Source organism: Aedes aegypti, chromosome 3 (assembly GCF_002204515.2).
Source record: "Aedes aegypti strain LVP_AGWG chromosome 3, AaegL5.0 Primary Assembly, whole genome shotgun sequence".
Classification (NCBI taxonomy): Eukaryota; Metazoa; Arthropoda; class Insecta; order Diptera; family Culicidae; genus Aedes; species Aedes aegypti.
The window spans coordinates 236979578-236993303 of NC_035109.1; the positions used below are offsets into that span (position 1 = coordinate 236979578).

The following is a 13726-nucleotide window of genomic DNA, read 5'->3' on the forward strand; positions in this document are numbered from 1 at the left end:
GCTAAAAGTCTCGTTAATACAGATAATAAAATTTCCGAAATATATTAATTGTCGGTTTTTTTTGTCCCGGAATGGACAAATACTGTGATAAAAACTTTGTGTCAAAATGAGACTTTTTTTGTCATTTTAATTATAGTACTTCACAGTTAACAAATAATCTCTGGGATACACGGTAACAATTTCAATTTTTGTATGCATTGTTAATTTGAACAAATACAAAAAGCAATGTATCCATATGAAATTTGATGCCCACTTTGCTTTTCCTTCACTTAACAATGCTTAACTTCTATTCATTCAAAGTTTTCACACAAAAAAATATTATTTTTACATTCGAACATTTGCATTGTTTTATTTTATTAATTATATTATGTTTGTAATTTCAATAGAATTTTCGAAAAAAAAACCTATATAGACATTTTTCAGCTTGCCGAATCGTTTCTATTATTCTCTGTGCTAGAATTATATCCACATATCCCAACGTAAACCCCTATCAACTTCGGATGTTTTTTGGTGAATTTATGTTCAATGAATAATTTCATACCTTTACTTATTTTTCTTTTATTTTGTTTTTAAAATTTAACTATGAACATTGAATTATATCACAAGGCACTATCCGGCTGACAAACTACTATCACATTTTGGCATGTACTCATCGAAAGAGATCTTCTTCTGCAGCATGCTGCTACATTACCGGATCTGCTTAGTGACCCTTGTAGCTTTCTGGTGTATCATGGTGGGCCTCTGGGTGACTGCCCACCTTAGCGTAGGCCTCAACCAGCTCCTTTGGTAGTGGTGGTGGCGTTGGAATGTGAGATCCATGGGCTTGGAATCCATTCTCATCGGCAACGTAGCTTACAGAAACTACTTCACCATGGGGATCAACGTACGAGTAAGATCCCTGAGCAACGTTGGCCTCATGATCCTTGCTGCCGAAATTCTTGACATGTCCTGCCTCCTGTACGACAATTCCATTGGCCGATTCGTATCCAAACTTGAAGGTACCATCATTGCTTTGCGCCAACTCGCTATGGACGATTGGAATGTGCTTGTGTTCCACATAATGATCTCCACCAGCAGCCACCATGGCTACCAAAGCGGACAGGGTGATGAACTGCATGAAACATTAGAAGAAAAACAAAAATTAATTGGCATTGACCCACTGATGTACCCGCATATGGCGTTGTTACATGCGATAGTAATTAGAAACATTTACGTAAATCGTTTTCTGATTGATTTTCAACATAACCGATACTCTTGTGTTCAACTACTAAACGAAAGAATCTGGAGCCAACTTACCACTTTCATTGTTTTCTGAGGAGAAAAAAAAAAAACGAATTACACGCTACAAGTTCGCTAGCTGAATGAACACTGATATCTTTTTGAGGTCCGGCTTTCCCTATATATACAAACATTCAAGTAAATTGAATACCGAGGATGACATGTAATGGACCAATCAAGAGACAATAAAAATACCCCTATTTCATTCAGACGGCATCGTTGGACATGTATACATTTGAGGTATACAATTTTTGATCTTAAGAAATTCTGATCGGATGGAAACTTGCTGCCTCTTTAGAGAAAAAGATAATAAATTATTAAAAGAAAACTAAAACTTTGTAAGTGATTTATTGAGAATGGCAAGTTTAAATGCATTAAAGTGATTTTCAGCAAAGTTTATTTTCAATGTACTGCAAAACTAATGTCATTCATCATTAGCGAGGTTATTAGCTCTAAAGTAGTTCATTCTCGATGCATCTTCGAGCATCGATCCTATTCTTACTCGAAATACCTCACCTGATTCGAGTTCGGTTCGTCAAACGGATGCAGAATTAGAAGCTAGTTGACTTTGTCATAGAGAAATCTAGAGCAGTTTGATGGAGACATTCAGATATTATTTTCACCACTCCAAAAATAGAACTGAAAAGTACTACTTTTCAGCACCGCTATGAAACAGTATTGAAAAGGAGGCTGTTATGTTTTTGGTTCTTTTGATGAAATGTAGGCAGATATGCATCGCAATTGCAAAATAGTTAATTACGTAACAATTTCCAAAATGATGGATACGACGAGTGTTGAAAAAAGCGAGTTTTGCAACGAGTTGTCCACAACATTTTTTGTTATTAAGAAAAATGTTGTTTCAATGAGATTTTTCCAGCAGCGCAGGAATATATCAAGAGCATCCACGTGGATCGGAAGTCCAGATATAGTATGGACTGTTTAATTTTCAATTCGGTAGGCTGTGATACAGTGGTATGTCTGACACGAATTTTCGCACTTCCATCGATATAATACCTATTTTATATTTGAGGTACGGACTTGGTGAGATCCCGCAAGAAATTTCGAACCATGTTGTATTTACATTTGTATTTCAAATGCGAAGTTACTTATACAAACCGTCTTATGAAACTTCGGACTAGTTTGGGAGTAAAATAGCTGGCTCTTTTGCTTTATCTGCATCCTCTGAAAGTTTGGAATTCAAACCAGTATAGCTCACCTGAATCGGATTCAGACCACCCAGCGGATGCAGAATCAGAAGGTACTTGAGTAAGTTAGAAATCCAAATAAAATATTAGATGAAAGGCAAATAAAAAAATCGGATATTGACTACACTCAAAACAGAACTGAAAAGTGCTACTTTTTTTTTTTAAAGTAGCATTTTTCAGCACTTGTTAGGAAAAGCAGGCTACTATTTCCGCGTGAAGCTTCATACTTATTTGGAACTGAAAAAAATGACTCTACTGCCTTCACTACGTTCGCTAAACGTTATGATTGAATATCAGAAGGACCGTAGTAAGGTCCGAATCGCCTAAGAAATGTAAAATCAGAACCTAATCGACTAAACAGAGAGAGAGAGAGAGAGAGATATAGAGAAGAGAATAAGTAAGAAATATTATTGATAACACCAAAAAACAGAAGTGAAAAGTGCTCCTTTTCAGTACCGTTAACAGTGCTGAAAATTAGACCTTTTCGATACTGTTTCTTTTGTTATGAAAAGTAGGCCACTATGTAGTTCATCCTTTTGGTGAAAAGTAGGGTGATATGCAACGGAACAACAAAAAAGTTAATTATATGTCTGTAGTCATTTTTCTGATAAACTGATGTAACACAGCACATAATAATTTTACTTACAAGTCGCCTAAGTTGTATGAAATACCGTAAAACTAGGTAATTTTGGTCTTATTTTTCATATTCTGAAATCCGGTTATCTTCTTATATCTATATAAATAAAAATGGAGTGGTGTTTGTATGTCACGAAATGGCTTGAGAACGGATAAATGAATTGACGTAAGTTTTCCACAGTTGCACTCGACAAGGGATGCGACGTGATAGTGTGAGGGAAAAGTTTGGGAAAGTCTACGTGATAATCGGTAAAATGGGATGAGACTAATGAGTCATTGTGTTTGGGGGAATATATGATGTTTTACAAGAGCCTACTTGACAACAAGACGAAGTTTACCGAGGCCACTAGTTAATTATAATTTATTTTAATTTTAAAACTCAAAGTCTAAATGAGTTTGGATTTCATATTCGGCTTTAGCGGCCAAGATTTAAGAAAGTACGACGCTTTCATATTACCGAACGTTGATTACAAAAGTGTTGTTAGTTGCAGCATGACCAACACCATTATTTGTCAAAAAGTATTAGTATATAACTACATTTTTGAGTAGATATCAATTGATTCTTGTTTTGGCATTGATTTCAATATAGATCAATCGTATTTCCCATATAAATGGGTAAATTTAGAACAAAAAAGAATTAATTCTGTAGAATCGGAAGATTTCTCTATGTTTTAACGTTATATGGATGTATTTGACTTTAATTTCAAGAATGGTTCCAATATGTAGAATTGCTTTTCGCTAACAGATTTAAGAGTGAATTCAGCCACTGCTACAAAAAGGTTATAACGAATAAGTTATATGCTCTTTAAACCTTAAAGTCCCATCAAGTTTATACATTCAAATACAAAGCCTGAAATGTTCTCGATTTCAACGAAAAAGTTTTGACATGAAGTGTCAACTAACAATCATAACATTTATATTCGTTTTGCTTATCCGATAAACTGAAATTTTGTTATAAAGTTCAGTAAGTTGTAGGTCTTGCACTATCAAAGCAACCAGCATTAACAAAGATACCTTATTCTACGGTACATATGCTGACGTGAATCGCAAGTCAGCCCCATCTGTGAAAAGTAAGCATTGAGAAAATTGTCTGCTAAGTTTACAAAATAGTTCTCCGCATTAATATTTAAAAAAATCCAGAAGGTTCAAATATGTTTTAATCGCAATAAAACATTCACAAAATGATTTTCTCTTCAATATTTTTCGAGAAAAAAATAAAGATGACCAAAATATGTATAATTTTTGAGAAAATCAGTAATGGGACTGATATGCGATTACTTTTCATTATATGAAAATCCGGCTTGGTGTGTTTTTTTTGGCAACCGCCAAGGGCGCCAGCCTTTAGGGGGCGCCAAAATGCGTGACGTACTTGACGAAATTTAACAAGTTCCTTTTAAATAAGAGCATTTCCCACGTACTGTTTCACCAAAAATCGTCGAAATAAAGATATACAGTTGAAAAAGTTTCTGAATCGCTTTAAGCAAAATATGTTGAAAACTTTTTAAAAATGCTGGAGGTTTAATGAATTGAAATGAGTTGAGATAAAATCATAAGATACATTCTTGGACCTATCATCGTAAAATTATTTGCAAACTCTAGCAATGATTAGTAGATTACTTTACACATGGTCCTTGTGATACAAACTAATAAAGAAATCGGTGTCTAATAATCACAAATTTTAAGGCTTTTTTAAGACTTGGGCTCACCTATGGAAACATATTAGAGTCCAAATTAAAGTCTGCGTTAACCTTTGCAGGCACAAATCTTACGGAGAAGCAACGAATAATAGTGCTTTTCTTACTTCAGCTTTGTGTACTAGCAAAAATCTGAAATTAAGAATAAAAAATTGTCGCTAAAAGGTAATCAAAAGTAGAAATTCCCCTTTGTAACGGCCATAGTGGATTCTGTGATGTTTCTTTTAAAATAACAGGATTCTACAGAAAATATTAGTCAAATTCTCATACATACCAAGGCATATTTTCTACAAAAAATTTTGGACAGTCTTTCCACATTATCCAATGTGTTATTCTGACAAAATTTCAGGCGGGCTTTGGACCGAATTTTCAATATGATTCTTTCACGAGAATTGAGGCTGAACTTTCATAGAATCCAATTCACAATACTGATAAAATTATGAGTTTGATTCTCACAGAATCTCGAACTGATTTATCAGGGAAATACAAAAAATGGCAACATCGGCTAGGCAGTTAATAACTGTAGAAATGCACGTAACACACTAAGCTGAAAAGCAGGCTCTGTCCCGATATAATAGGAGCGCCAAGAAGAGGAAATTATTGAGGATTTTCTTGAAATATCATTTGAAATCATCTGCACTTGTTTTCGCATTTCGGTTTTTGATCAACAAAATAAATTATATTGAAGGAGTTAACTGAAAATTAATTGAAAAAATATCAGTAATTTCTATCAGCATTTCTTAGTTTTGGTTAATACATTTGGGTAGATTCTGTAGATTATTTTCAGGCTATATGAATGGAAATATATTAGAAAATTGTGTAACTTCCTGGCTATCAATCAGCTCTCCTGAAAATAAAATTTGAAACACGGTCTATGCTTTTTAACAGAATTTCAAAAAATATTATTCAAATCCTAGTTCAAAGCAGACATTCGAATTGAAAAAATAGTTTGCGGATTTTTAAGAATAACTTTTAAAGAAGTCACTCAACGATTTTGGAAAGACTCTTTATTATAATGCATTTTTAGTAAAATGAAAAACTTGATCATGAAATAAAGGGCGCTTGAATAGCGGTTCGCCAAGGGCGCCAGGAGGCCACGCTACTGCCCTGAGTGCAGCTGAAGGTCATAGGAAGATATGTTGAGAACTGATATCAACACAATTTTGGCGAAAATGCAGATGGGACTAATTTGCGATTCATTGCAGTATGTTCACGTGAAATTTGAACTGTTATTTATCAAACTTATTCAAACATCTGATGCCTGCAGAATTTAATTGAATTTATCGTGTACGACATAGGTTAATTTAAAATGTACGATAAATGTTTAATTGATTTGATTTTTTCAACAGTCTCCATTCATATGTATTTTGTATAGAAAGATTCACTACCTTTATGAAGCATAAAAAACTTCTGAGCATAGAAAGTATGATGAACTTTATTGATAGGTATTTTTTAACTTGCTATAATATTTTTCAAAACGGCAATGGATTCAGCATTCCTTAACCAAGTTATTAGCGGTAATTTGATGCTTGAGACAAACAAATGTTTCGCAAAGAAATTGTACAAAAAAGTTTAAATATTTGAAAGTTTTCGAAGTCATTAAAGAAAAACAATTTCTTTGGCTTATTTCTTTTTGAATTGCTTCTGTTCCTGTTTTCATTCTTAAAAAGAGTGATTCCAAGCAACAGCACCAAAATTTGGTAAATTTTTTAATTCATTTTTTTCTATTGAGCTGAAACTTTGCACAGTTTTCTAGTTCCATCTAAATCGTCATTTTCAGATATCAAATCTTCAAGTTGAATCACGACTAACTTTTCAAAAGGGTGTATGTGAAAATGGTTCAAAAATATTCAAAAAGCTGCACAGCAAAAACGGTTCGTTCGATTGTTAGACAACTAAAGAAACAAAGTTAGACAACTAAATAAAGATTCCAAAAAAAATACACACAGTAAAAAAATTTTTTTTTTGCATTAAAAAACATAATTTTTGACACAGTATTTCAAAACCCTATCGGAATACCAACGTAATTTTTTGAGGGAAAACGGTCCATTATATTAGCTATCTACCATAAAAATTTGGTGATGGTAAACCAATAAACAAAAAAGTTATGACATTTCAAACATGTCACAATTTTCACATTTAGCAGAAAAAAAAAAAATTTTTTCGGTGTAAATTATTACGGGAACCGCAGTTTGTTGCTGATTTTATTGTTAAGGGCCTTGCGTGAATTAAATAAGTCGTTTTCATGTATTCATTAGTATTATGTATATTATATGTATAAATATTATGTATATGTATAAATATTATATGTATATGTATATACATATGTATAAATTAAAATGAATTAACACGAAAATAAAATTTTTTTTACCAGGATATTTTTTTTTAGAGTATGATTGATGGGTTTCTAAATGTTATATATAAACTTTAAAAGTTTTGGATTTGGGTATGCGTTATGAGATCATGAAAACATTTTATTAATACTTATTTATTTATTTATTTATTGTTATTCAATTTTTTTACAATATCGAACACTTTTGCATCATTACCAGTACAGTTCGAGTATAGTTTTGCTTTAATTTTATTTTCTGACAATGGAATGAAACAGTGAAATTTTTGGGTTCCTTGGATCGTTTTCGCGTTATTATATTGCTCGCTGAGCTCTGATGCCGTTAATTCGTACTCTTCAGTAGTAGTAAAACAAAATGATAATTTTGTTAAATCTTCTTCTTTTCTGCGATTCGCCCAATCAAATAGTTCTTTTGCAGTTTTAATTGGATGCTCACGTTCTTTGGCTAAACTTGCTCTTGTGGCCATGCGCTTTATGGTTCCTCCAATAGCATCACAAGGACCTTTGCCATGTGACGTAGCAAAGAAATGCCATTCTGCATCAATTCCGTACTTTGATTTAAATTGACATAGGCTCGAAAAATTCTTACGGTTTTTGTACTGCGATGCTGCTCCATCAGACATGAAATATATCTTTCTGATTTCTTTATCCTTATCAAGGCGTAAAAAGTTAATCATTTTGGCAATGAACAAATTTACAGATACTGAGTCGTGTCTTAAATCTTCGGAAATTACAATAAAACTAAAATGTTCAATTTGCGTACTTCCATTGAAATAAATAACGAATGGATGAATTGTAGCTTGTTGTACGTTCCAGTGATGGGACTGCACTTCATCTTGCAATACAAAGCTATAGTTTTCAGAAAAATCACAAATGACTAAAAATTCACCATCTTGTAATGTATTTTTCGTATTTTTTAAAAAGCGGGATTGCTCTGTTTTAATAAAGTCGTGAGGAATTAAACTTCTACAGGTTTACAATAGTTTCTAGGTCACACCTATCCGTGGTCACCCATTGCTCAAATGATAACTGATCAATATAATTTTCTTCAAACTCAGCGAATAAAGTATTTCCAATGATGAAGAATCTGGACAATCCGAACAAGATCGTAGATAGCAATTTGATGTTGTATTTTCACACAAAAGACTACCAGTTAACATTTTAATATCCTTTGATAAATTGATTCTTTTCAAACTATGTAAGATTAGGTTAATATTTTCGTGTGTTGTGCACACACAAACATTATGTGTTCCTGAATTGGATAGAAGCTTGCATTGCCTTGGACGAAGGCTTGCAAATGAGGAAAAACCTACCTTAATATTTTCGTTAATTTCCTTGAAGCGTGTATACGCTTCTTTCAAAGTAGTCATCATTAATCGTTTTTGGATTGCTTGACGCTTTCCATCTTTTTTTACAGATACATAATCTTTTTGGCCAGGCATAGCTCTACTTACTTCATCGTCTTCAAAATATTGAATTATTTTTTCTTTTGTCTCATCTGTTAATGAAGTACTCGACCTAGCATTTTTGGTTGCAAGACAGTTATTTTTGAATTGTGTTGCCTCTTTTGCTGTATTTCTATTGGTTTTGAACTCATCAATGGCGTCTTGAATAGACCACGAGCTTGGCAGCATCGACAAAATCAATAATTTTTCTTTCCTTGTCGTGGCTAGATTCGAGAACCTTTCCTTCATATTCATAATAACCTCATCGTAGTCTGTATTTTCCACATCCTCAGGTCCTAATTTGAAGAGGTTTCTTCGTACAGCTTCGTTGATTTCACGGTATTTTTTCTCGGGATAATTGACGTAACCTATCTTCGTCCATTTAATCGGAGTCACTTTTATTCCAGCTATCCCTTCGTTGAAGCGTTCGATGTTGACCTTCTGGATGCACTCATCTTCTGATTGATTTGTTGAAACAGATGTCGCTGATGGTACCGTGGCAAGACTATCTGCACTTGGTACTTCTGGTAACTCCTCAGTTGTTGTCGGTGCATGTAGTAATTCCTCAGTTGTTGTTGTTTTCGAACTTCCTGCAACCTGATCCACCGATGATGTACAGATTGCCCGTTTGTCAACGTTTAAACGGCAGGACGTACAAATGCGTAAATTTGTATTCAATGTAGACATTGGAGCATAACCAGCCGCTTTCAGTTTATCTATGGTGCTTTCGGTGAGATTTCGTAGCTCTTTCGAACACTTTTTTTCTGCAAACGGCCTGCAACAGTTGAGAAAGCGACTACTCATGTTGCTCGTTAGATTTTAATAAACAAAATCACTTTTAAGTTTTTACTGACTAGTTTGGTGTCGTTTGCTTGACTGAAGAAAAATTTTACAATTAAATCTTTATAACCATAGTGGTAGTATATTTTTAGCTTTTTCGTGAGTATGTTCATGGTATGTACCTATCATGTTTTTGATGTTGTTGAAGTTACTCGCTTTCTCCCAAATATGATTAACAAAGTCTATTCTCTACCAAGGCGGGTCTATACCCAGGTGTAATCAGATTTTAACTTTGTGGAGAAAACCAGCGCCGAGAAAACCGACCTGCTTTACGTATACTAGATCACCTGGGTATAGACCCGCCTTGTTCTCCACGAGGTAAACTTTTTGCAGGTAAACTAGTCGTATACCTGTATAGAAAACTTTTTTTGTAGCTTTTGTCTTCAATATTAGATTTCTTATAGGTTTCTTTTATCAAAAGGTTTCAACACTATTGAGAGAATTTTTCTTCAGTTACGTACAATAAAAAATATGACACTATCAAGACTTTAGATCACAACACTGGATCGCGTCTAACTTTCTAATAGATGCTAACTATTCAGTTATGAATAATTAAATAAAATATCATGAAAACAACTTGTTAACCTCATGTGGTACCCTTACCAAAAAATTCAGCAACAAACTGCGGTCCTAAAAAAATTAACAATGAAAAAAAAAATTTCACTAAGTGTCAAATTTGTGAAATATTTGAAATGTCATAACTTTTTTGTTTATTGGCTTACCATCACCAAATTTTTATGGTAGATAGCTAATATAATGGACCGTTTTCCCTAAAAAAATTACGTTGGTATTCCGATAGGGTTTTGAGATATATGAGTTTTTGTGACAAAAATGATGTTTTTTAATGCAAAAAAAAAAATTTTTTTACTGTGTGTGTTTTTTTTTGGAATCTTTATTTAGTTGTCTAACTTTGTTTCTTTAGTTGTCTAACAATCGAACGAACCGTTTTTGCTGTGCAGCTTTTTGAATATTTTTGAACCATTTTCACATACACCCTTTTGAAAAGTTAGTCGTGACTCAACTTGAAGATTTGATATCGGAAAATGACGATTTAGATGGAACTGAAAAACTGTGCAAAGTTTCAGATATTTTTGAAATGGTCGATCAGAATCGACTTGCATGCCTCCGTGGAATCCCTCAAAAGCGCAAATGTGCCTTTTTAATAAATGCATTAACTAAGAACCTTTGGTTGCTACGTTATCTTAATATTGAAATTGGTTATATTCACTCAACATTGAAGATATCTTCAATATTTAAAGTTGTTTTAACTACATTTACGTTTCCTTTGTTTACCTTCGCTAGGCTATGTACGAAGATGAAGAACCCATCCATATTATTTGTCGTCCCACAACAATCCTCTCAACTGCGAGCTTGTATAAATAAGCATAACTGAATCACCAAAAAGTGTCAGTGTACAGTGTGCCATCAAACTTGTAGCGTGCAGCCAGATTTGAGAGAAAAAAAATCTAAACATGAAACTGGTGAGTCTTAATTTGTAGAAATCAGTGACGTCAGAAAAATAATGCAGAAAACTTGCATAAACCCTTGTAATTAGTTATTACTCCGTGATACTGAGTCCGGCGCGGTTCCTATAGTGGGTCAATGCCAATTAGTTTTTGGTTTTCTTCTAATGCTTCTTGCAGTTCATTACTCTGTTCGCTTTGATGGCCGTGGTGGCTGCTGGTGGAGATCATTATGTGGAGCACAAGCACATTCCCATCGTGCACAGTGAGTTGGCTCAGAGTAACGATGGTACTTTCAAGTTTGGATACGAATCGGGCAATGGAATTGTCGTCCAGGAGGCAGGACATGTCAAGAACTTTGGCAGCAAGGAACAGGCCAACGTTGCTCAGGGATCATACTCGTACGTTGATCCCCATGGTGAAGTAGTTTCTGTGAGTTACGTTGCCGATGAGAATGGATTCCACGCCCATGGATCGCACATCCCAACACCACCACCACTACCAAAGGAGCTGGTTGAGGCCTACGCCAAGGTGGGCAGTCATCCGGAAGCCCATCACGAAGAACCACACCAAAGTCACTACAAGGGTCACTAAACAGATCCGCCACTTAAGTATCATCTTGTACGAGATGTTCTTTGTAAAGAATACTAGCAAAATGTGATAGTCTATTCAATTGTCAGTCGGATAGTGATTAGTGAAATTTTGAATACCTTTTAGAAGAATCAAAACATTTATAACATTATTTAAGCTAAACATGATTTTTCAGTCACCTCTTATCCGAAATAGAATATTCGAGTATTCTTCTATCCCATGTTTTCAATTCTTTTTTTATTTTTTATATGTATCATTCCAAACATAACATTCAATTCTTCTGTATTAGGTAGGTATTCTGTGTTAGGCAACACTATCATCCTAATTTGTAATTGTAATTTGTTTATTTCATCTTCGACTGGGTCGCTCAGACTATATTACATTTCATTTGCCGTAGCAGTTCAGAATATTTATAGGTGAGTTGATTTTACCTGCTCATAAGTGAAAAAAACGCTTTCAATTTACTTATCTTAAGTAAATCTAAATATAAAGAAATATAATCATGCTCATTCCAAACTAATTTTAATCCGTCGGGTAGCCGTTCGAATCTTTCAATTTCGAATGTACCTACCCACGGAAAATCCTTTGTCGATATCGTAGCAGGTAATTTGAACTCCTCCCCTATTCGTACTATGAGTACCCATTATACTTGTTTCAAATTAAATGGAAAAAAACCCTGCCGCCACAGGTAACATCTACTCCGCCTCTTCGTCTACCGAAAATTCATCAAATGTACCCACTTCAAATGATATGTCTGCCTCTGATTTTAATTTTCTAACTGAACAATTGAATCTAATGATGTTCAATGTTCAAAGCCATCACTATGACTGAAGCAGTCCAAGTTGGTGTGAAATTTACAAATCAAATTGTTATTGAATTACGTTTTTCTAATGAATCCAAATAAGAATTTGAATATTTTAAATTGGAATACTCGTTCCTTGAATGGTATAGAGGACGAGCTGTTTATTTTTCTTATCGCTAATAACGTGCATATAGCAGTCATTACAGGAACATATTTAAAACCAGGATCTAAACTCAAAAGAGATCCTAACTTTTTTGTATATCGTAATGATCGACTTGATGCGGCATGTAGGGGAGTTGCAATCATCGTTCATAGGCGTCTAAAACATCAACTGTTTTCGTCATTTGAAACTAAAGTTTTTGAAACTTTAAGTCTTTCTGTTGAAACACAACTTGGTAAATATACTTTCATAGCTGCCTATTCGCCTTTTCAATGCTCTGAACAGCAAGTTAATTTGCTTAAAACTGACTTACGAAAATTGACTATAAGTCAATAAGTCAACTCTTTAATGAATGTTCGAATCCTCTGAGCAGAATCTCAAATAGAGAAACTTTAAAGTAGATGGAGTACCGTGTACCTTTTAATTCCGCTCCTAAATGCTATCTTTGACAGATACGCGTATTTCGACTACCACTTGCAGTCTTCTTCAGTGTCAGGTGGATACGAGTAACTGACACTGAAGAAGACTGCAAGTGGTAGTCGAAATACGCGTATCTGTCAAAGATAAGCATTTAGGAGCGGAATTAAAAGGTACACGGTACTCCATCTACTTTAAAGTTTCTCTACTCAATAAGTCATTTTTTTGTCATAGGTGACTTTAATGCCAAACATTGGTCATGAAATAATTCTCAAAGTAGTTCCAACGGCAGAATTTGTTTTGATGAGTGCACTTCAGGATATTTCTCAATTCAATAGCCCTACATGTTTCTCCTCTTCTAGAAATCCATCTACGACTGATTTGGTCTTAACCGACTCTAGTCATCTTTGTAGCCAATTAATTACTCATGCTGATTTTGATTCTGATCATGTCCCTGTTACATTTCAAATATCCCATGAATAGGCTTACCAGATGAAAATTTTGGAAAGGAGGACATTTAGAGTGACTGGCTTTGAAAAGGAGGACATACATCTTTTACGAATTTAAAACATACCTTGGCCACGTCCTTGCGACATTGATTTGGGAATTGACCCATTTCGTAGAAAAACATTTCGCATAAAAACGTTCACATAAAGACATTTTGCATCATAGACGTTTCACATAAAACGATTTTATACAAGAACAGAAAACATTAGAAATAAGACAATTCTCATTACTGCTTTGTTCTTATGGAAAACATCTGCGTTATCATGCGGAACGTTCTTCAAGAAACGTATGCGAAATGTCCCACCTCCAGCTAATTGTAGAGTAGGTTTGGCTTTTCC

General features: G+C 34.3%; 2 protein-coding genes across 2 annotated transcripts; one reads left to right on the forward strand and one right to left on the reverse strand.

Annotated features, from left to right (window-relative positions):
* Positions 1-366: 366 nt before the first annotated feature.
* On the reverse strand, positions 367-1472 carry LOC5571161 (cuticle protein CP14.6). The gene is made up of 2 exons (XM_001653445.2): positions 1297-1472; positions 367-1111 (listed from the first exon to the last, which is right to left on the reverse strand). The coding sequence occupies exons 1-2, from the start codon at positions 1303-1305 to the stop codon at positions 701-703; spliced, it is 420 nt and encodes a 139-aa protein (XP_001653495.2). The 5' UTR covers positions 1306-1472; the 3' UTR covers positions 367-700.
* Positions 1473-10762: 9290 nt separating this feature from the next.
* LOC5571167 (larval cuticle protein LCP-17) lies at positions 10763-11664 on the forward strand. Its single transcript, XM_001653446.2, has 2 exons — positions 10763-10929; positions 11092-11664. The coding sequence occupies exons 1-2, from the start codon at positions 10921-10923 to the stop codon at positions 11503-11505; spliced, it is 423 nt and encodes a 140-aa protein (XP_001653496.1). The 5' UTR covers positions 10763-10920; the 3' UTR covers positions 11506-11664.
* The last annotated feature ends 2062 nt before the right edge of the window (positions 11665-13726 follow it).